Here is a 24927-nt window from a genome sequence, read left to right on the forward strand (position 1 = left end):
TGATCCTAATGACTCGTCTGTAATTAGTTGTACTTGTCATCTGAGCAGCTGGCCAAAGCCTCGTCGCCATTTCGAGTCAGTCAAACCTGCAATTAAAAAGAGTGGTGATGAGCACAGCTGGGAGGATGAGGTCTTTTTTTACGCATACGGGTGGCTGGGTAATGACAGAGCTAGCTGACAACGGCCGACGCTGCAAGAAGAGGGGCAAAGCATTCATGAAAGCTGCCGCACACCAGACTGTCACTGTGTGGAAACGAGAGGGAAAATAGATTTCAATCCTTCCTAACATTTCAGTCCTTTGTTGTGGGCGAGAAGCGGCCATCTTGTGGGCTGGCCTTTCAGAGAGGGGTAAAGTTCAGGGCTCCCGCTTTCCTCTGACCTGACCTCACCCAGGGGTCACAGGGGTTGTGTGTCGCTACATAGCAGAGATGACGAACGTGTCGACGCCTACGGTGAGCTAAAGGTGAGACGGGCAGTCTGCGTGTCACGAGCGCGGTCGTTAGCGCATCCCCAGCCACCCAGGAACCATAAAGAGGTTGAATTCCCAGCTTTAATGTCATCCCCTTTTACTTCTGGGAGCCGTTGGAGCTCTTTTCGGCAACTGCATGATGGTAAATATTGTCCCTCGCGTCTCTGTTTAACTTTATTCTTTCAAGGAAGCAGAGATGGGCTCCTTTTTCGTTTGCCTCCGACACAGCGTGGCATCTCAAGCCTCCGTGATTTATAGAGATCGTGTCAGCGTACAAAGCCTGAGGCAGAGGTAGTATTTACACTGTCACTCTCTAAATTCAGAGTTTGACAGGAAAGAAGTGGAATGTGTGTTTATTTGAGGGGAGGCAAGGCGGGATTGGTTTTGTTTGCTTTCGGACTGTTGTCTTAGCGTTAGTTCAACCACCATCAGGGATTCACTGCTGTTTATTTGGACACTGGCTCAGACCTTTGACCTTTCCAAATGAGGGGGGCTAATTCCAGCCAAAGCTACTGTGGGGCCCTTGTTGCCGTTTTCTGCAATGCTGCCTCCGTCTGGATTTGAAGGAGAACTCTGTTTGCAGGTCTCGGGGAGCACTACTGCATGCTAAAAAAGTCATATAAAGCCTTTTGCAACTCCAGATGGAGCTGCACGAAGATATATTGCCTCAGGTGATATCTCGTAAGTTGGATCTGAAGAAGGAAAAACACTTTGTAGATGTGGAGTTAGAAAGTAGTGAGTTTACCAGACCTCTGTAGCCGTTCCTTATTTCTCCTCCAGGCTAATGGCTTGAGGCTAGGGGAGCCCGGGGGCAACTGTAACAGGTTTGGTTTTAATGTCAGTACTCAAAAACCTCTTGAACTATTAGGATAGTTGTTTTATGTATAGGGAACTTGTATCTGTGTTCTATTTGTTAACAGTCAAAGACAGTGACGGAAACACTAGAAGTCAAATGTTATCATCAGTCCCCGTATGCAGAGGTGATTAGTATTTCAATTTCAGACATCCTGATTCATGGACACTGAAGATTCTGGATTTGAAATGGGCTGTTGGTGGAAATTGAACCCAGGTCCCCAGAACTAAAGATTTAACTAATGGACTATGCCACAACATATATAGTGTTTAGCGTATACAGAGACATTTAAATTGAACACGAAACATGACGGGACGTCACTTTGTCCTTTGGCAGGTAGAGAGGGATCCTCACAGACCATAACGAGCTTCATGGCTCCGTCTCGTTTCTGATTGGTGCAATTTGAGATGCTTTGCCTCTTGATAGAATTACCCCCGGTCTCCTCTACATTAGCTGCTACAAGTATGACAAATCCAAATCGCCAACCAACCTATCACCAGTGCATTGTGGGTAATGTATGTTCCATGTTTTATAAAGGATGTTCTTTGGTTGGTATCTTTGGTGCCGCTGCATCGATTTTCCTCGTCACCACCCTTCATGTCTGACAGTAGGACACATGTTTGCCTGACAGGGAATGAGCCTTTTTCTTTACAATCAAAAACCAGCAACCAACAACGTTGATAGATAAAAAAAACAGACATTGCAGTTTTTCCAAAACAATACTTTATACTGTAGATGTCAAAGACAACATGTTAGAGCAAAGGTTCCCGAGAAAAATGTACTATTTCTGTAACAACGGTGGAACAAGTCAAAAACATAACTGATAAAAAAAAGAAAAGAAAAAAGAATATGCATTTTATACATAATGTAAACCTAGAACTGATTGTTTTTGAACCACAGTGGTCATAGCAATAACTGGCTTATTTAGTGGAAATGGACAACCGTAACAATGACCAGGCACCTGGATGGAGTCCTTTGATAAGTCCAGATGTGACAAAAAAAAAACAAAGATGTCTTCCCAGAAGTCCACCAAAGTCACATCTTGCCCGGTATAGTAAAAAAAAGAAAAAAAAAAAAGTCCATTCTGTTGTAGCAGTTTACAAAGCGTCCCCCTAAAACAATTCGTTTTTCTACATAAATACAATAAAATCTATTGTTTGTGTTACAAGTGCTAGATACTTTTTTTTTGTATTACTTTTTTTGGAAAATATTCAACAAAGGTCTTCCAGGTTCGATGGTTCCATATGCTAAAAGGTAAAAGCACAACATGGAAATAACCCAAACTCCTCCCCAGCAGAAACAAAAAAAGCAGTAAAAGAGACAAGACAATTTGGATACAGTGAAAGTACTAACGTCCTTCAGTGCTCGATCCCTTGTGCTGATATGTGGTATGGGACAGACAGACAGACAGACAGACAGACAGACAGACAGACAGACAGACAGACAGACAGACAGACAGACAGACAGACAGACAGACAGACAGACAGACAGACAGGTAGGTAGGAAGGCAGTGCATGCAGACATACGGATCATGCAGAGAGAAAAGAGGAATGGAGTGGAGTCAGACCAGGCCACCTAAATCAACAGTTCTCGGACCCGGCTGGACCGAACTACGAGCGTTAAAACCAAAAGATGAAGATATAGCCCCTCTTAATACACGGAAATTATAACAGAATGGAATGTTGCTTTTTTTTTTTGGTTACTGGACATTGTGTTAAGACTAACAGTGAAGACAGGCGGCCAGACAGTGCTAGTTTTGGCTCCTGTTGAGAAACCCAAGCATTCAGCAGTAGAAACCCCACGACTGGCACCGCTGCGCTGAGGTTCTGGGAATGTTCTGGGGCTGGGTTACCGAAAAGCATCTCACCAAATGTGTTTACGTGTCAGCGTATCCAAGTAAAGGTGATATTCAGGATAGCTCGACCACACACACATGTTTATAAGCATGAAGTATACTCACAACAATGTGACTAGAGTCCAGAAGATAAAATTACAAAAAATACAAGAGATTGATGTTCGTGTAGGTGTGTGATAGAAAAGGAATGTACAGAAGAATCACGTACCTTTCACATGGCTATGAGTTTAAACCATACGGAATAAAAATGGGATGCACAATAATGCCCCTCTACAAATGCCTAGACCATAATTATCTCTAACCAGCTTTATGGCAAACAATCTACTGCAAGCACCGATTCACATCCTTTTTTCCCTTGTTGTTGTACATTTACAAAATAGCCGATGACACGAGCGTGAAATAGCAGTAGATAGTAGATTATTGTTAAAACGTTTGGTCCTTGTACAGGAGTCGTCGTGTTCTGTGAGGGCAGAAAGACGTGGGCCGCTGCTGGGACGGAACACCTGCGATCTTTTGGATATGCTAAACGACAGGCCACCCTGAAACCCTGAGGCATCACTGAGCTGATGAATGAGATTATATGTGTGAACTAGATGAATTTAAAGGAATGTTGAGCTCAATTAAAACTTAAGGACATTTGTCCAGATAAGGAAGTAAGTGATGATCATGTGAAGTCATTTGTGAGGCCCATGAGAGTGATTTAACGGCATGGCCATGTTCCAATTCAAATACACCCATCCCATTTTTCTTGGGCTGGAGGTTGAACTTGTAAACCTTGAGGAAAGAGTAAGAACCCGCCTTTGGACACTTTTGCGATGTGTAGAATGCATATTTTCAAATTCAGTCTCACATTTATTAAAAATACTGAAACTTTATAGGTGGCAGAATGTGTTTTTGTACAAATAATATATCTACACAAACTAAAAAAAACACTAAAAAAAGTGGAATAATGGGAATATGTGCCTAAATGTGTGGGCAGAGGGCAATGGCACGCCTGCTGTAACAGTGTTATGGTACCAACGGGATGGATAAAGCCAAAAACTAGTCATCAGTGTTGAAAGACAAAAGGACAACCGGTAAAATGCCACTAAACACGCAACCGACTGTAGCCAAGCACAGTAAATAGTGTCTTCAGTAACACCCTAAAGAGGGACGACTGTACAAAAGGCCCATCAAAAGTATCATTTTTCAAAACCAACTTCAAAAACAAGATCATAGTATTTCATTATGTATAGATATATATATATATATATATACTCATTTCTTTTCATATATAAATCTACTATGAACAGACAGTAAGTACACAATTGTCCATCATTATACAAAGTAGAAACATTTGCATCCCAACCCTCCCACAAAAACCCTGAACCCAGAAAACAAAGTCACGTAATGTCCATAAAAACAGGATCTGGACCCTCACCGGTTGTGAAGTATGTCAGCTTTACAATGTAACAGAGAGACAGCGAGAAAGCAGAACGTGAACAAAGCAACATTAAAAAGGTACAAAAAGAAGACACTGGAGTCCACTGAAAGGGCAGCAAAACCATGAAAAAAAACAAAAAAAGTAGAGTAGTCATTGACAAACGTGTGTGGCAGGAATACTCAGGAGATCGGTGCCCTATGTACAGTAAACAACAGTAAACACCACGGCACTCTGTTTCCTGGTCACCGACAAAACACATTACACATGATTAGCTTGTAGAGGAAACAAAGGTGAGCGAAAGGTAGTTGCCCAGAGGCCAAACACAAGTTGGAGAGGTGGTTACAGTCAACTTCTGCACACAGGGACAGTTTCATCAACATTAAGCTGTACATGTGTTCTTTAAAAAGGAAAAGAAGAGCATGTAATTATGGCTTTTTACCTGGCTCGGTTGGTGGCTGGTGTGCTGTGTGGCTAGCAGGGTTCGGCTGCGATAACCAGTTTAGTTAAAGTTAAAGGTAGGTAATGTACAGTATCTTAACATTTTGTTTTGATACATTTATTGAAAGTCTCTTTACAGGCCGACAGCAATCAATAAATCAAATGCTCTGACAAAAAAAAGAAAGATTGATATAGTTTGTAGATTTGATAAAATGTCGGGAGGATTCGGCATCCAGAGCCGAATCTGAGCTACATGTGCTATTCAAAGTTGCACGGATAATCATTTTGCATGGGTTTGTCCCACTGGCTCGGTCACTGGTCAAGAGAAACGGAAGATTAATAAAAAGAAAATAACTATTAAAATATGGGTCAACACAAGAATGTTCATAAAGAGCAGCTTGTGCTCCACTGTGTATGAGCAGACGTACACACACCTGCCTCGTAGCGCTTGACATTTGGGGAGCAGATGTGTCGGGACTAAGGACGTTAAACCAGCTGTGGGAGCCCGTGCAGCCCTGGAACAACCCTGTGGAATATCCCAGGTGGTTTAGTCATTGTTACCACAGAGACACAGTTGTCTTAAAGCGAGGGCTGGTTCAACACGTTGGCCCGTGTGAGTTAACAGTTATTCCCCTCTATTCCTCATTAGTCTGCAAGAAGCGAGACTGATTCTAATGTAAAAAATAGGATTCTCCTTTTCAGAGTATGGTACTTAACTGCTCTCTTGAGAACAGCTGATCCCAGTCTGGTCGGGCCAGTTGCCAATGGCGGCCCCAATGCCCGCCCATTACGTGCCACTGAATCGCTCAACATTAGACTGATTAACGACTGCCTGATCCACTTCAAGGAATGGAAACTCATTGTGAGCACTGAGAAAAGTTTGCACTCACCACCGTTGATGCAACATTGACATGAAGTGGCCGGGCCGATGTGACACACAGGAGGGGTCGTCACAACATGTATCTAAGGTGCAGCCGGTCCTCCAAGACGTTTCCTCTGGCTACGGGACCGGATCTGATACATGGTTCCACTGAGTAATACTAATGGAACCTGGAACTTCCTTTGAAACTGAACCACCTCCAACCTGTGGCTGGGAACTATACCTTCTAAAATAAGATTATTTAAATGTGGGCAGACAAGGAAAGATGGAGATACAGGGAGAGACAGCAGGCTGCTTGCAGGGAATTCTAGGTTAACATGCTAAGGTACTCCAGTCTATGTGCCAACAACATGCAGGCATTGAATGTCTTGCCAGGAGAGAAAAGTTTGAGGGGTTTGGGGAGAAGAGGCCTCGTTCCAAAACCTGTTTTTTAAGGCAAGTCAAGGCAACAGAAAATCCACCAGGTTAAAAAAAAAAAAAAAAAAAAAGGCACGGACGCACAGTCTTTCACTGTCAGTCATTTTGGAATCAGAACACCTGCTGACGTTTCTCATCTGTAATCTTCAACCACCTCGGTAAACAGCAAGAAATTCGACCACTTCCGTTTGTCCGGATGTCTTAAAAAAGCAGGGATGATTCATCCACGATGAGTCACAATCACAATAGCTCTGGTGGTTTTTGATGAAAGGTGTGAAGGTGACGATAAAGCGCAGAAAGAACAGAACAATAAGAAAAGCGGACGACGACGGATCGTTTCCGACTGGCATTCAAAAAAAGTACATCATGTCTAGTGTTTTAAAAGCACTGGCACTCGAGGTTGTCATTGTGGTGGGGTTGAGTCGTTCCTCTTACATCCAAGGTCTTGTAGAGACAATGCAACACATGTATGCTGATCAGTCTGTGCACCGCTGATCAGTGAATGCGTCGCTTCGCCTTCAGTGTTCCCGTTTTCCTCCGAGCGCCACTTTTGTCCGCTCTGCTCGTTCGCACCCACAATCACATGCCATGTGTGTGTGTGGCAGGGGTGAAGACGCGGTGAGTGGCATTTAAATTGACACCCACTGGGGGAGGACACTGTCAAAGATGAAGACGGAAGATGATGTTTCTTTACATAGTAGCTTCCTCCTCCATGGGTTCCTCTTCAGCCCTGGGGGAAACGATGACACCGTAAACAAAAGACTACTGTAAAGGACTGTACATGCCACAATTTAGAACTGCACACAACCAAATTACAGTAACCACAGTGCCAAAGAAAGGTGGTGGGGTGTCACCATCAAAACCACCAAAAATATCTGCAGCAGCTGGAAAGGAGGTCGATGAGAGACTTTTGCCTTATTATCGTAACAGTTTGACATTTTGGGAAATACGCTTATTTGCTTTCTTGACAAGAGTTAGAAGAGAAGATTGATACCAATCCCCTCCAATGTTATATTCCACGAAAATGTTTAACTATTCCTTTAAATGAAGGTCATTGAGAACAACTACACATAGATGACGTCGTGTACCTTTTTCCAACGAGCTTGTTGGCGACGGACAACGAGGCCATGGCGGAGACGGTCTCAGCCTCCTCTGCGTCGCGCCGGAGGGCTTCGCTCAGCGAGCAACCGAGTGTGGAGGCGGAGCGCTGCAGCGAGCGCCAGTATTTACCTACAAACGACCAGGACGCGGTAAAAGCCGAATTACAACAGATGCTGTGTACACCGGTCCGCTTCGTTTCAGAGAGATTTAATGAGTGTGGCTCTACAGGTTTTGCATGTGGAATGTTAACAAATGTAATATCTACAGATGCTAAAAACATCAGACCAAAACCTAAATCATAGGTCATTCAGTAAGATAAATTAAATTAAATAAAATCTGATGGATTCTGTAAATAGATGTAAACAATCCACTCACTCTGTATTTCAAGAACTTTCTCCATAGAGTGGACAGCGTTGGCATTCGGTATCTGTTGCAGCACCTCGTCAGGAATGGGGTCCAACTGAAAAAACAAAAGAAATAGAATTACCACCTCGCGGTTGTTGCCTCCGTGTTACATCTATGTCCAAATTGTCATCACTTCGTCATTCTGTCCCATTAGACATTCCTGTAAAATTGTTATTAGCCCAGGTGGACTCAAGGATGGATAGATTTGTGCCAAATTTGAAGAAATTCCCTAAAAGGTGTTCCTGAGATATAGCGCTCTCGAGAACGGACCAGAGAGACGAAGAACCCAAAAACATGGCTGTCACCGGCCCAGGCCTAATAACATGAAAACACTTATTTTTTTACCCTTCTAACATTTTCCACCAAAAGCGATTTGCAGTATCCACTAACCACATCTTTGAGATTACTTTAAGACACTTATGCTGAAAGGTAACTGTTGCAGGACAGACCACTTGGCAGTGTACCTATGCCTACTGGGAACATAAGCGAAGTGCATTAAATGTATCGTGGCATTTATTTTTCCTCCAATTTAGTTATTACGGCCGGATGTGTATTTCTATGAACGTGACTGACAGGTGTTCAGAAGCGCTGCTCCAAATCACAGCAGAAACCTCACTTGAACTAATGCGGTTCCCTCCTGGTTTAAACGGATCACTTTTGAATGTGGACCACAGCCCGGTGTTGAATCCCCCCAAGAGGTGGGGAGCGAGCTGGAGCTGCTGACACAATAGAAAATAGAAGTGCAGATGCACACACCACCTCCCACTCACCGAGAGCTTCGCTACTCTTTGACACAAACTACAATGTGTGCTTTGTGCTGTGTCCCACTCTTAGGACACATACTAGCTCATGCACACACTCAAACACAAACACACCTCAGGGAGCACAGCTAAGCCCACGAAACTGTCCAAGCCACAATTCAGAGGAAACAGGGCTATTCCCCAACCCGGAATGATTCAATTTCCCCTTTGGCCGATTGCACATACGACACTTTCTCATCCCATTTTGTCAAACGGGCCCATTCAGCTCTACATTCCAACACAGACGACAAGCATCCCTTTTTCTGCTCAATCATAAGCCCAACGGAATAAAGGACCAACTGAGAAACATGTAAAGAGAGACATAGAGAAAAAGAAAAAGAAAAAACAGTTTGGCCAAAGATTTGGGAGCAGAGCGCCAGAGAGAATAGGAAAAAGCCATCGTTGGTACGTCTCGCTTGGCCAAGGCTGGAAGTTTTCTTTTAATTAAAACAAATAGTGTGTGGGAGGGGTCAGCGGGGGCGGAGGCAAGAGGCAGTCTGGGGAGAGGGATACTTTAATCCTGCTGTGGCACGACAGGCTACATAATGCACAGAGGAGCGGACAGAGGTGCGTGCGCACAGAGACACACGTATATTTGCATTGGGTTATTTGCTCTTTGGCTGACACTCTCATCTAAATCAACTGACGAAAAAATTTGGGGAGTGGGCTTGATTGAGCCTTCGCTTAGTCCCGCCCCCGCTGCTACTCCATCAAGCTGTCAGAGCTACCATGGAGCCCACACCGTCACTAACTGGACTCCCTATAGAAATATAATATTTTGGAAAAACAAAAAAGCTATTTCAGAGAGAAGCAGACAGACGGGTCTACAATATGAATTTGAAGGAAATATCCAGGATGTCAAACTGTTTCAGCCGTGAAAAACAGGTTAAAAAGATAAAGACAGAAGCTAAAGCCTACAGATCAGTGTATTCAAAGTGAACCAGCACATCACCTGGAGATCAAGACAGAAAACAATGAAATTAAGGAACAATACTGTTCCTGTAAAGGTCTTTATTCACTGTAGCTAGCAGTAGCATATAAGTGCTAATGCTAGTTAATGTTGTGCTAACGTACTCTGCTCTTGTTTTTTTTTTTTTACGTAGAAACGTAATGCTTTAGAAACGTATATCTCCACCCAACCTCTCCAGTCAACGACTATCACTAGTCCATAACGTCTACCCTGAAACCATTTTCTGACTGGTTGGAGCTTTCCCAAGCTGGCTCTGAAGTTACGCTACGATTGGCCAGTCTGCGTTCGTAGGCGGGACTTCGCTGTGTAGTTCAATAGTTTATGCATACAATTACTCAAACACAACCTCATTCTTTTCACATTGCAACAGATACAATCAGCCCTCAAGGAACCGCCCTGCTGTTCTATTAACAAAAATGTGGATGTATGTTGGTACACACAATGAGTATTCTTGCTATAACATGTGGGATTTATCAAAACAAGACAGGTCAGATAACAATAAAGACACCTGTCTGGTAGCCATTAGTCTGTTTCCATTGGCTCGGGCATTCCCTTCGATATCATATGACAAAGCACTTGCTTTGTATAGCACAATCTATGTTTTCTATAAACCACTGGAAGCTTAACTGTCCATTTCAACTCTGATATAACCGGAGCAACTCTTTAGTGTCATGCTGTGTTCTGACTGGCTAAAGTACAGCGGCTTCTGGCAAAGCACCATCAACCTGCTAGTGACTGCATGTTGACATGATAGCTCAAAGTCAAGGTCCAGCAAAAGTTACCAGAAGATAAAGACCAAGCGCACACTCCCAATTCATTACTTTCTCAATTGAATGGTGTCAATGAACTTTCTAGCTCACGATTGTGAAGCAACACTCCCACATCACTCCAGTTTTTTTGACGCAGGTCTGATCTACACTCAAGTACACCTGGGAGCTGCTCAGAGTTGTCAGCTATGGAGATCATCTTCTAGAGAACTTGCAAGGTTCAGTCCGTCCAGATCATTTTGATTGTGGGGGAGGGGGGGGGAGACAGCAGTACTTATTTATCACTCCCATCCCAAACGTTTCCCAGCCACTCCGGGGACTCAAATCGTCAATCTTTCAGTCAAATCTTCTCAAACCTTTAGGCAACAGCCGCCAACTTTTCACCATAACCTGAGCCATTCCCAGCTCAGCCCCGCCCAGACCATACTAACCCAGCTCCCTGTCGGAGCAGGGTCAGGGGTTCTCTGGGGTTTCGTGGGGTTCATTTCAGAGCAGGGTTGGAGGGGGGCAGCCTGTCAGCTTGATTGACAGCTGGGCCTCACGCTTATAAACTTTAATGGCTCTTGTCAGAGTACTCCAGGGGCCCCCACCTGACAGGTATGGCAAACACACAGACATGCATGTGCCCTATATACAAGCACACATTTGTCTGCCACATCATCCATGGCGACATTTCTGTTTATTTGAGTTTGAGGTCCTGGCTGTGCCTGGACCTCTGCATCTTCGAACCATCAGACGTGCTGCAGTCTTTGAGACCGGGACAGAGTAACGATGGTTTGCTGCCACTGTGTTGATTTATTTCTGAGGAAGTCTATTTCACTGTGTGACACGGCCGTCTAACGCACCAGACGTGGGCCAACATGGAAAGCCATGAGCCAAGATTGAGGAATGTGCCCCGGTAAAAACATTCCAGAAGGGAGGCTTTAACCAAAACAGTGGGGAGAGGAGGAAATCCACTTGTTCAGCGAAAGAAAAGTGCACAAGGCACCCATTGTTTACTGTTGTGTCCATGTGCATATGCTGGCAGTCACTAAAACTGGTTGATTATGTTATGCTAACTGAACATGGTAATGATGTGCATTGTGCAAAGCGGGTGACCTTTTCGGGAAAAGAGGTGTACGTTTGCCTCGTAGTCGGGGGGGGGGTGGTGGTGAATGCTCAGGCCCTAGAGGGGTACAGGTGAACTCGAGCGTCTTACTGTAACTGGAGTGTAAACACACCGAGTAACCTCATTGACAGCTGGTAGCAATTAGCATATTAGCCTGTTGTTTATCAAATAATTGCTAACAACCGTGCCCCGAACCGGGCCAACATCTGTTTGCGAGCAATCATCAATTAGTCCCGAGTTCAGAGTTGACTGGTGTAGTTGCCAATGCATCATTCATGAGCTATTTAACTAAAAAGACTTCACGATTACGCACTACAGTGGTGGGGGTGCATTAAAGAGCCTGTAAAATCCATTCAGCAATTTCCATCCCTCTCTTTCCCAGCTAATTTGAGCTGCTTTCAAAGGAAACCTAATGCTCATTATGGCAAAGCTTGTCTTAACTTACCAATAAAAGCGCATATATCTCTCTCACACTAGCACGCAGTAAAACACTGGAAGTACACAGGAGGTGAAGAGGGTATAAGGAACACCTTTAGGATGTTGTGGCGCCAGTGTAAAGGCTGCCAAAGTCTGCCTCTTTAAAATGCCAAACAACAAGAGCATTAATTATAAAATAAACGTGATGATTTCTTAACCATATAGGCCTTTTACTGAATATAAGATACTGTCTGTGGGCTTTGTGGCAATATGTCAATTCTAAATGTATTTTTAAATCCTTCTGTACTTATTGTAATATAGCATCCATTAGTCCAAACAGGTAGAAAAAACAGCAAGACTTACTGGCAGTATCATTCAAGCTACATTTAATGGTTTATGCTACAGTATTTGCTGCAGTTATGGTGACGTCTTGGGTTCTGGACAGTTCCAGACGATACAAAACCTCGGGCGGTTTTGATGCTTTATAAACAAAAGCACAGCTGACCAGCTAATCCAGCTGTGGTCCCATGCCTGAGCCTACTCATTCGCTCCATTCACTGTCGGCCAACACACACACACACACACGCACAAACTCAAATATATCTTCTAGAAATAACCCACTCAGTGGACACATTCAAACAAGTCCAAAATTCATTTGACTGTTGGCCAGATTTGCCTTGTTGGTCAACCTGGTGGGGAGGCTACATAGACCTCATATTTGATTTATTTTTGAAGTCTTCTGTTTCTTATTGTGATTCTAGTCGCCATCTGAGGCCATTGCCGGACATTATTAGCAAAGAAAAAAAGAAAAAAGAAAAAAAAAGCACCAGGCCTTTTATCTCCCTCCAGCTCAGTCCCTCACTGACGTTTTCCAGCTACATTCCAAGTCCATTACAGAGACCTTCGCTGAGATTATGATAAAAACACTTGCTTCCTGCCATTTTGATCTGATCGGGGACATTTTAGCCTCTCTTTTTTTCCATTTGCTATCAGTTATCAAAGCTCCACACAATTGAATGATCTGCCTTTGTTCAAACAGCTGACATCACTTGCTGCCAAAAAGCCAACCGGTGCAAGTCATGAGAACTCTGTGTCTTTACTTCAAGTCAACAACGTCTACATTTGCTTTGTTCGTCCCTTTATCGCAGCCATCTTCTGCTCATGGGGCACGCTGCACATCTCTTACTGTAAGGGTCCTTCATCATGATACCTCTGAATGTTTCTATTCACGGTTTCCTAGATGAAATCTTCTGAACAAATATGTCACTTTCTAAAAAAGATTTAAATATAATATGATGCATATCAGTAATAATATCCGACTGATTTTTGTAAAATACTCTATGTACAACACTCAAAGTTTTCTAAAAACCTGTATATGATTAATAATTTATACCTTTCCAGACTTTGAAGACCTGCATAGGTACCGTTCTCTGTGCAGCTGCTGTATAACAATAGTTCCTACTTCAAATGATTACTCCATTTCCCTTTATTATCTGATCCCTAGGCCCAGGGTGACCCTGCTGGAAGAGGTGTGAGAGTAACCATTTTCAGATGTGTACCAGTGAGGGGGCCCCGGGTGAGAGGGGCGTCCTGCAGGGCTGATTCAATTGACGCTCCCTGCCTCCTGCCTATTTTCACATTTGCAGCTCCCTATGGCACTCATCCAGTGACCTCCTCCAAACCCCTGCTGAGGCCGGCGCTCTGCAGGCTGAAACCCAAGAAGCAAACCCCCCGATCCAATTCATTATTTTTGCAGCAGGGCGGTGCTGTGAGTAACGAGAGCGTCCTTCAAACTGGAAGTCCTGAGTACGAACCTCCGTGACAGCGAAAAGCATCCGCCCTGCTGAAGTGTCCTTGAATTCCCGAATCCTTACCAGCTGTAATGGCGGTGTTACTCTATGACTTTGAGTCATTGGTGGGCACAGTGCAGGTAAACACAAGTAATTAGTTTTGTGTATTTCCCGCAAAACCTAGTTGTCTCTGACTGGTTTTGGCACGTAGCAGTGCTTTCCTCTTAAGAGGACGCATTCAAGGGTTATTAACGTTGCCTCGCGTTCCAGTATGACCAGCGTCACTCTTAAGTTCCTGCATGGTTGATCTGTCTGCAGTGGTCAGTGTCTTCATGTTCCACACAACAGTGGGCTGGTTGGTCACAGTGTCTGAGTTGTTATTAATGTGTTCTTATGTTATTGTTCTATTTGTTTTGCTCTGTCTCCAAGATCCACATGGAACTGGGCCATGCAGTTTTTTTTTTACGATTCCAAGGAACTCATTTATAGCTCGAGCTGTCTGCAGGGCTGGAACAAGAGGCCGAGGAATGTACAGATACCACCTCCAACAAGGCAGATACAGAGTCAGAGATAAACATAGAAGTACATATCCAATCCATAACTTCTATCTATAAAGGCTTGGTTTGTTTTAAAATCAAGACGGAAATAAAACGTATTTTGTCCAATGGATAAATTGTTTGCTGACTTCTGAATTAGTGTCGCATTACCTTTACGATCACTGATGTTAGTCTGTTTCAAAACAAAGACAATGGCAAGAGCAACAATCTTTAATTGTCCCAAGAAATTGACCATCTTTCATGTTTCCACACCAATTGTTACTCCATATTATGATGTCCACAATGCAGTCCAACAACATCACTTGATTCTCTGTGAGGTATTGTATGTACCGCATGAGAAGTGTAGACCCATGTGCATTAGTGTAACTGCTGTGGACGTCTCACTGGACAGACGATAATGGCTTTAGCAGGTACAGTAGCCATTCCAATGCAACTGACACTCAGGGTGTGCTCGTGGCTTGGCCTGCAACAACAACACTTGAGACTTGGTCCATTTCTTTCAAAATAAAGTGTCTGTCTAGATATTCATTCGTGATGTGTGGTGATTTCTTACTTGGCATTCTTGGTGTTGATGAACTTAACTCAAATATGGTCCAAGTAGAACAGTAGTTGCTCTCTTTACTTCTTCATTATTTAAGGAGTGAATTTGCTCACAGACATGTGAAATTTGCATCCAGCGTTCACATTGTATTGTCTTGAATTGAAACATGACTTCCACTCACGATGACTCAAAAACACGTCTTGTGGGATCACAAATAGACCTCCTTAAATACAGTTGGGAATGTATATAAAACACTCGGGCTGCCCCCTCGTTGTCATTTTGGGCCAAGTCAACTAAGATTTCTTTCGTCGATCCTTGTTTTATGCTTTTTTTCATGCTGAATTAGTTATTCCCAAGAAACTTCTAAAGATATCTCTGGTAAACACGTGATGCTTTGTGTGTTTCTTTGTGTAGAAACAGAAGCACACACACACTCAAGAAAAATAACTGCAAGGTTTAAGTGCCCGAAATAGAAGTATCAAACATCCATCTCACTCTCTACAAGCAAATGCGTAGTTTTTGCCCTGTTCATTAGTGGTCAGGGATTAAATGGATTGTGAACAAAACAGCAAGTTAGTGGACTTTAGAGACACAAGTGTGCTTGTACTCCGTTTGTGCAGAAGAATGTGCGCAAACAAACAGTCACACCTTCTCTTCCCCTAAAGCTCTATAATCTCCGTTCAGTACGACAATTCAGTAGTCATTTAAAAATAAATGCACTGAGATATCTTGGACGCCTAATCGGGGGGGGGGGGGGGGGGGAATGAGACTGAGCAGCCCGTCCAAAAAAGCACTCCAGCCTCTCCATTAGCTGGAAGAAAAGAGTGGGCGGCTGTGAGGAGTTGCTATTCTGTTGTGCGCCATGAATCACCGAGAGCCGATGTTTGTTCAGTTCCTCGGCCCAACCTACACACTCCCACAATTAACCTTCTGCCTGGAAATCCTCTCCCTCTAACGTGTATGTGCGTGTGGTGTGAGTGTGCGAGTGTGTGTGTGTGTGTGTGTGGCGTAGACTTCCTCTCTGAGTCGTCGGGAGAGCGTAACATGGAGAGAAGATGGTTTTGGCCCAGATAAATGAGTACTGTTCTCAGAGGCTCCTCTTCATGCAAGCTTGTCCGGTATTTTTAACTCTATATATCTATGTAACCGGGCCATCAAATCGTTATGCTGCACCTGTTTGGCAGTTAAAGTCATTCTTTCCTGTGAGTCACCCAGTCAGGGGACACAAAATCTCAATGTGAATGCGAAGGATGTCAATATTAAAAGGCAAGAGGTGGAAGTTTCTAGCTTAAAGGAATAGTTTGGGTGTTTTGAAGTGGGTTTGTATGAGGCACTTATCCATAGTCAGGGTATTACCTACAGTAGATGGCGGTCGGCACGCCTCTTGTTTGGAGAGACAGACAAGAGTACGGGCACGGGAGCAAAGCAATGTACTGATGTGGACGGGGGAAGCAGCAACAAGTATTTCAGACACCTACAAGACAGGTGTTTTGCTGCTGCCCCACAGGCAATAAACTGATTATGGAGAACTATCTCAAACAACCGCAGCTCAAAACACATTTTATGTTTATTTGTAGCATGTTGACTTTCAAACTCAGACAAAAGGATTTGCTTCCGGAAATGTAGCCAGGAATAAAAATGACAAGCAACACGAGTGCAACTGCATTCTGAAAATGTCAAGCTGACAACACAAATAAACCAGATGCTCTTCATGTGCCCCACATGTTCACTTCGACGCAATTAAACACTACACTCTTGTTGCCGTTAATCAAGCTCATTAATGCATTCATTAGGACAGACTTCTGAATCAACATGGTTGCCTTGAATACCTTATTGCTGGCATTAATGTGAACTTACAGTCTCAGGGAAAAAGCCAACATGACAGTAATATGCCAATTTATGCTGCAGGGACTAACCAGGTCATCATTTCTAAACGGGCTTTTTGTGGTATGTATACATAACTCCCCGCGTAAACCTCAGTCCCTATTTAATCTCACACCAGCCATAGATTTAGTCCACAATTCCAAATGTATTTGTCCAGTCTTAGTACCTCGCTCAAGGTTATTTTTGCTCGTAGTCTCTTGGCTGTCGTCTTACCTCATTGCCAAGCAGAGAAGAGACGCAGGCTTCGGAGGCATCACATATGGCCGTGAGGTCGTGACCTCCCTCCAGGGCAAGCACCAACCGACCGCCTGCCAGACCCATCAGCTGCCTGGTCAGGTAGCCAAAGCCTGGACACAAAGGAAATGACAGCAGAAGAAGAGGAGGGGGGGGGGGGGGGAATGAGACGGGGGGAGCAGTGCTGTTCAAGCTCTAACTTCCTTTTTGGATATTGATCAAAGAAAAAAAAACAGAGAAAAAAGGGGGTTTGAGCGAGGATGAGAAAAAGGGGGTGACTGCATCAGAGGGAGGAGGAGGGAGAGAAAGCGCACTGTGGATTTACTGGGGGCCAAAAAACAAGCCATAATATGAGCCAGGTTTAATTTTAATAAGTACGGCTTTGCGTTTAGGCTCGGTCACAGTCTTTGATCTTTTGCTCTCAGGATGAGGGGAGTTTTAATATATGCATTCAGCCATACTTTCTTCTCCCCTAAATTCTCCCCATATCCCCCTCTTCCTGCGATCCTCTCTAACCACCCATATCACCCCCTTAACCACCAAGACCCCTGGTCTTATTTGAGATCTGCGGGATGGTTTTAGAAAATCTCTTTCCTGGCACGCCAAGGTCTCGTTCTGAATACGCAAGTCGGAGGCACAAAATAAACACAGAGGCGTGTGTTTGTGCGCGTCTGCCGCTCTGTCCTTCTATACTGTGCTGCGTTGTACAGGCAGGGGGATGTGAACATCATGAGTGAGGACCTGGAGGGCATGCATTCAAATGTGTGTGCATCTTTTAAAGTTCTGAAGAGAATTTTTATCTATGGCTTTTGAAAAAAAAAAGAATAATTAACAGGGTAACCGTGGTCAGCACTTACATTTGGCTGTCAGCTTGTATCCTCCCAGGGGTGGAGCATGTCCGTCTACCGCATCAAAGCCCGAAGATACCAGAACCACGTCTGGGGCGAACTCGTTGGCAATAGGCATAACCACCGTCCTAGGAAAAAAAAAACAACGTCAACAAAAATAATGTATTTACGGTGGAGGCTGCATAAGAGTCTCCTATCTCTATCCAATAATTGTGGCTTTACTGTATATAGAACACGTTGTTTGAAAACAAGTGATGCATGAATTTGGTTTTCAGGAAGGCCAGAAAGCAGAGATTCACTGTGCGTTCCAGTACCCGTACTACCGCACATTTTAGGATGGCAAAAAAACATTCAGTTTGTCCCAATAGTATGTCCAATGCAGTATGTAAAAAATACCAGGATGTCCTACTGTACCCAGTCACACGTTGTAGTGTGCAAGCCAGCAAGATACATGAGGAAGAGGGTCAAAGTTCAAGGTGCAATGTTATGACGAAGTAGTATGTCCAAATTGAATGCATACTGCACGCAACACTTTGTAAGCGCAGCTGCAGCATGTACTAAAAGTAAAGAGAAAAAGTATGTCATTTGGAATGCAGCATCAGTGTCTCAAAAACACACACCTGGTGAGGTGCAGGCCCAATCCCAATGCCCCCCCCCCTATGCTGCAACATATCACGTTACCATGACAATGTAAAAACATATTATGGACAGTTGTGGGTATTCATTTAAACTTTTTACTCCCCGATTTGAACGTCTTACGGGCTCTTTCCTCACAAGATGAGATTTACTCATTTTTATGAAAACAGCCTAAATGACAAAATGAAATGTTTGATGAATAAATCTGTGTAATATAGTCTCTGCTTCCATTCTTCTGACTTTATGTTTTGATGCTCAATCTTTAATATGTAATGTTTCTGAGTAAATGTAATATTCCAGGCTGAACACCCATGTGCCGTCCTCTTTGTTTACCTCCTCCATGCTTCCACTGGAAACCCCCTGTTTAGTCACATTGCTATGAATTGTGGGTAATTCCCTTGGGCAAAGTCTGCAGAAATACAAACTTACGGAAAGTGTTCATAAAGGGCTCAAAATGTCTACCAGAGAGCCCTCACACGCTCTAAGATTTGACAGAGGGTCCGTGAGTGTGGAGATTGGGATTGGGCTGCAGTCTCCACACCAATTTACCCTGTTGAGTACCATCTTTCTGAAGCAGGCATATCAAAAACTCACTTCATCAACGGAGATTCTTGCAGTTGCAACAGTAACATCTATTTAATGGGCTGACTGAATGACAGGATGACTGCGCTTCAACCAAACACAAACTGCTCCAAAATGCATTAAATATATATTGCGAATGCAACCCACTCAAAAGTCAAATCAAAAGCACAGAGCCCGATGAGCCAGGTTTTCAAGATTTCAAGAGACCTATTGTGTGAATCTGAACAGTTTTTACAATTAAACCCTATCTACCATGTTTCCATTCAATTTAACTGTGTCAAAGTAAACCGAGAGAGATTCAAGAGGGACCAGCAGTACACACATACCATAACACATATTTTACACAATTCCTCTTTTCTGCAAAATAATCAAAAAATTGTGATACAAGAAGAATGATCGTCTTGGTACAGGCAAGCTAAATACATTGTGGTGGCTATTGTCTCTATTGCTGTATATCGGTTGGTGTATTTTCAAGTCATTTCATGGCTTTTCCTCCCTTTCATGGTTTTCAAAGCAAACATCCACCTAATGAGTTTGTATGTATAGCATGTGTGTGGCAGAGAAAATTACAGCATACACTTTTTGAAGTAGAAAGAAGTTTGGAGGCAGCGATACACTAGAACATCCTCAAGTAAAAAGGGGAAACGGAAGGACAGATATAATTGCATGTGTGCGTATCATGTGTGTTAATTATGCAGGGTAATTCTAACGCTGCATGGGTGTGGTCAATGAGGGCTGTTTGTGTACAACCTTCCTCTTACAGACAGCTGGTAGGGAGGGAGTGCTTGTGTGCAATGTGTCATGCACATAAATCCAATCAACAGCGGGGTACTGTGTAATGATTCACTGCACGTTGTGGCTGGAAAATCCAGTCCGGTTTTCATGGTGACCCGGTTCGAAAAAATGTGTGTTTTTTTCACAGAAGGATTATATTAGATCACATAGACTAGTTTGAATTTATCAGCTTCATTTCATTCTTTTACGAGGCTGAACACAACTTTTTTAAAGGACGGAAAGGTATCCAAATATAAATCAGGTAAATAAATAGCTCTAAAAGCGTTTACACAACAGCATTGTGTTCTGTTGGTGGTTTTCTGTATCTGTAAAGGTATCTATTAATTAGGAATCAGTGATACTGACTGATCACTGAACTAGAGTTGGCACCGTAGAGGCTTTATCAACTTCGTATAGTATAGAAGTATAATAGGTCATAGTAATCTGGTTTAGGTCTCTGTTGATACATAGTTATAGACTCCCCAGATGGCAAAACAAGTGGTTCTCTTAGATTTGCAGAGGAATTTTCTGGCGGTCTGGGATATTCGGGCAAGCGGTGTTTTGGTGAGGTCTACGAGTGACGGAGTACCACAGGGTTCCATCGCAGGTCCTCTGTACTTTGCTGACCTCAGGAACACGGTGCTGGTTTTGCTGGCTGTGGGGGAGCAGCGTGCCCTGAACTCCGGAGGCCACCGGTTTTTCCAGCTCTTGTTCACCACCAAATTATAACCCTAAACTGCGCACACCACACACACCCCACCACACCACAACACCCATACGTACACACAGCTGTCTGAGGGAGAGGCGGGAGGGCAGTATTCCGAGCTTATTGGTAGTCCCAGACAGAAAGGATACACTGAGTGCGTGCGTCACTGTGTCTTAGCGTGCATCTGGCAATATTTCAGAGGAAAACGTCATGTGAGGAAGATGAAGGAATAGGACAAAGAAAAAAAGCTTGAGTGAGTGAGTTAAAGATATACAGGGCAAGAAAATGGGCATGGCCTTAACCTGTAGGGGAGGAGTCGAGGAAGAAAACATGGATTTGACCGAGTGAGTAAGGACATGAATAAATAGAGATTGAAAATTGTTCCGTTAGCATTACGGCAGGTACAAATGTGTCTACAAAGGGAACATGATCCTTTGTTTGAATCAGACCTTTATGACAATTATGTGAAATGAACAACCACGCTGCTGAGGGAAGTAAATATTTTTCAGCTCCAGTTTCAGATTTCATCGCACGTGTGTGTCCGCCTACTTACAAACTTACATACGCACACACAGCTTTGTCCCATTAACATTTGGGCCATAAAAGACCCCACATTAAAAAGGAGTTGACCACAGGCGCGCATGTGGGCTGACACGCGGCGCAGGGGGAAACCTTGACCTCCAAGGATACTTGAAGCACTGAGGGCTCCCCCACGCCCCTCCTCCAACCTTGAACACAGACAACAGACAGTTTGGGTCACGGTGAAAACTGTTGGTGTCATCAGTTCCAGGCCCACCGCTCTGGAACAATATCCTGACATTTAAGGGAAATAGAAACCCACAGTAATCAATTAGCAGACTGGCATGAAGGGAAGCCAGTGGTTTTAGGGGAGACTAATTATGTGTGAATCAGAGACTATGTATGTGGAGATGAAAAAGCTTCTCTGTTAATTAAGGGAGGGGAGAGTTTACGAGCTACGTGGGCATCCTGAGTAAACAGGTTGTGATCTAAACCACTGCCGGCTCTCCCTCAGCCAGATCTTAATAGGAGTGGAATTACTTGGGTAAGCATGTAGTGCAAACCTTTGTTTAGTTCACCTAGCAACAGGCTGCATGTGTCACAGTATCAGTTTATGGGAATGTCGGTCTTGAGACTGATTAAAAAGAGTGGTCGAAATCAATGCAAGCCTGACATCATCAGGGTTATTCTCTCAGACTTTAGAAACCTCAGTAAAAAAGGACTTCCAAATAATAAATCTATGATGAGAGACTAATTAGGATGAGACTCATCTAACTTGAATCTGTGTGACAAACACAGACAGGTTAAACGTCATTCTCACTTCCAAAAAGGAAATGACCACCATCTCTATATCCCATTGCCCTTTTAGCATCGACTGTGTTTTTATAGACCACTCCGACTAATTATTCCTCTTCTGGTTGTGATGAGCACATTCGGTTTTTGGAAATCGTCATCCAACATGATTTCAAGTGCAACAGGTTAATACAGCAGTAGGTCTTAAGGCGTAGTGTTAATTTTTTGAGCCAAGGAAAACTTCCTCTCTAGAGTCTACTCGTATTGGTGTAATTGCTCCGGTACTTAATTTATCCTTTTCCACATCTTGATTATGCCTTCTGGTCCAATGTACTCCAGGCTTCTAACATGTATAAATTCCTTAGGTTTGTCAATATATAGTAGAATAAACTAATTATCTAATCATCTAATATTCTATTCATTTCTGCCAAACAGATATATCATCATTCTGAAAATCTTCTAATATTTACTAGAGATAATTACCATTACCATCTTATTTCTAGGGCTTGAGCAGTCATCATTGGAAAGGTTCGAGTAAAGAGCCAGGTGTTTTAGAACAAAATATAATCTCTGTCCTTTAGAGGGAGTAGTGTTCATCATACCAGTCAAGAAAAGGTTAAACTGCAGAGTTTCAAGGCTTTCCTCCACCGTTCATAAAAAAAAGAAGAAAAAAGAAGTAGAGGAGAGCGGGAGAGGGAGAATAAGAGAGCACAAAACTCACACACGCACACTTACACTTCAAAGCCCTGTCATCTGGTGCTGCGGAGAGCTGGTTTGAATTAAGTTTAATTCTCCTCCTCTCTCGTCTTTCCAAGTTCATGGCAGAAGAGGGAGTGAAAGGAGGAGGATGAGGAGAGAGGGAGGGGGGAGAGAGAGAGAGAGAGAAAAATAAAGAGAGAGAGAGAGAGAGCGAGAGAGAGAGAGAGATGGTGCTTCTGGTTTTCATTAGGGCCAATTTTCTTATCTTTTTTCTCTGTGCTTTTCTGGAGGCTCAGACGTGATCCCCTGCAAATGCAACGTGGCACAGGCCAGCGAAAGAATGGGAAGGTGACGGCTGCACGGCACGCATCCCCTCCCGAAGACGGAGGGGGAGGAAGGAGAGGACCACAACACACAGATAAACACAGAGATTGAAAGAGGGAAAGAGAGAGAGAGAGAGGCTGTGTGTATCAGGTGTCCATGCGTGCATGTGATTGTAAATGTGTACGCACACTGATGTAAAAGCTGCATGTGTGAGCATTTGTTTCTCTGTGTTTTTGTGCATTTTCATGCATCTTCATGGAAGCTTAAATCGGGGCTTTCTACATTTCTGAGCTTGTGGGCTGCATGTGTATTTGTATAAACACACGACTATCCAGTATCTGTAACCATGTTTTGTGCTGCGTGTGGTAGATCTATGAGCTGTGAGACAGGTTTGCTGCTGTCCTGCGGGGCCTATGAATTGTCCAAACCTGCTATAGCCTCGGGGGATTAATAGTGCCAGGGCCTGAGGTGATAACACGCCCACAACATACGTTCTCTTTCACTTTGGATCTTTTCCATCATGTTTCATTTAATAACCCAAAATTACATAAACAGAACACACAAACGCAGTACAAGCCTCTCAACATGTATATAGTATATGGATGCATGCAGTCCTGAACAAACACACGCATACCAAAACTACTGTTTTACGTTTTAGGTGGTTAGTTTGATGTTTAGAGAGTGGGCTGGTGAAACCAAAGCGCAGTGCGTAACTGGTCAACTTAAATACACATTGAACGACTCAAATACAGATGGAACATCTCCAGCAATGCCCTTATGAGAGTTACAGGGGTACTCCACCAATTTTAAGCAGAAAATACAGTCTTTATATCACAAGGAGTACTACGCAGCCTGTGAAAGCAGTTACACAAAGTCAAAGGCTCTGGCTTTCCAAAGTTTCTAAAGAAATAACCCGGCATCACCGTAATCTCATTTTGGGTTTGAGACTTAAATGTTTTAACCAAAAGCCTGCATAACAAACTGGAGATGAGGTGTGCATTTAGGAGCCAGAGTATGTCTGTTTGAAAGATACTACGAGTTGCATTATGGGAATTACAGCAGGATCAAGTGTTTTCTTGTAGTGGGATCTACATGGGCACTAAAAGTCTGGATTACTCAGCTTTTTTTTCAATTTTTCAATTTGTCTGCGTCGAGTCAACCAACTTCATGGAAGTGCAAACTAAAAAGGCTTGAGTACCATTTTCAAAATAGCAAGTATGAATCTGTTATTATCCACAAATTTAAAATAAACGTTTAAGTGTAAACTGGCAAACCAGCAACACTGTGTGTTTTAGCGCTGTAGTAGACATTACCAATCCTTAAAATTCAAAAGGGACATCTTCATTTTCATTTCTATACATATACGTGTGTGCATATTGTGTCTGCTTTGTGTATCAATATAGAAGTAAAGAACATCTGTGTGAAGCACACCGCTCTGGCTACTGGCTTCAGTGATGGATTATAAATAATATCGGCAGAATGATATACGTTTAATAGGCGGTTGTCATCGATACATTAGGCACACATGGGTAGAATGAGGAGGATGAAGGGAGAAGAGACAATAAAAAGTGAGGAGCGGGAGAGTGAGAGCACACAGGGGTCTGGGGTGCATTAACGGGGCCACGGTGTGCTTCCGGGGGCTTGCGTGCCGAAAGCTGCGAGAAGACAGCGGCCTGTCGGTTTGATGCGTTTGGCTCGGGGCCAGATAGACACAGTCACAAACACGGACTCATCTTCAAAGAGTCTGTGGTGAGTACACGGTTGTAGTGTGTCTATGATCTGCATGTGTGTGTGTGTGTGAGGTTATAAATAGCTCCAGAAAGTGGACCTAATAGAAATCAGGCCTGGCATTGGGAGGAGCTCCCTACCTACTCAACAGCCCTCAATGGATCATTTGTCAAAGCTATTTGCTGTGGAGCTTTCCCTCCAAGTCACTTTCGGGGCAGATAGCGCCACGATATCAGCCGCTCAGTCGCAATGTGTCTCTAAAGTAGCAGTCAGTGTCTCACCTAAACGCAGCCAGGTACTCTGCATCACTCATGGGAGGTTCCAGTCCTCCAGTAAAGGCCATGTTCACATTGAAGCCCTCACCTGCTCCACTGCCCACCTGCAAAACACACACACACACACACACCAAC

General features: G+C 43.6%; 1 protein-coding gene across 3 annotated transcripts in view; it reads right to left on the reverse strand.

Annotated features, from left to right (window-relative positions):
* Positions 1 to 2071: 2071 nt before the first annotated feature.
* hdac4 (histone deacetylase 4) overlaps positions 2072 to 24927 on the reverse strand; it is a 108486-nt gene continuing 85630 nt past the window's right edge. For all 3 annotated transcript variants that reach the window (XM_079169897.1, XM_079169896.1, XM_079169898.1), the window contains 6 exons: positions 24799 to 24896; positions 17767 to 17885; positions 16889 to 17022; positions 7812 to 7896; positions 7424 to 7565; positions 2072 to 7065 (listed from right to left, as the gene is read on the reverse strand). In XM_079169897.1, coding sequence (XP_079026023.1) covers positions 7026 to 7065; positions 7424 to 7565; positions 7812 to 7896; positions 16889 to 17022; positions 17767 to 17885; positions 24799 to 24896 — 618 coding nt within the window. In that variant the 3' untranslated portion in view covers positions 2072 to 7025. The remainder of the gene's footprint in view (positions 7066 to 7423; positions 7566 to 7811; positions 7897 to 16888; positions 17023 to 17766; positions 17886 to 24798; positions 24897 to 24927) is intronic.

Source organism: Pholis gunnellus (genome assembly GCF_910591455.1).
Source record: "Pholis gunnellus genome assembly, chromosome: 12".
In the NCBI taxonomy this organism is placed as follows: Eukaryota; Metazoa; Chordata; class Actinopteri; order Perciformes; family Pholidae; genus Pholis; species Pholis gunnellus.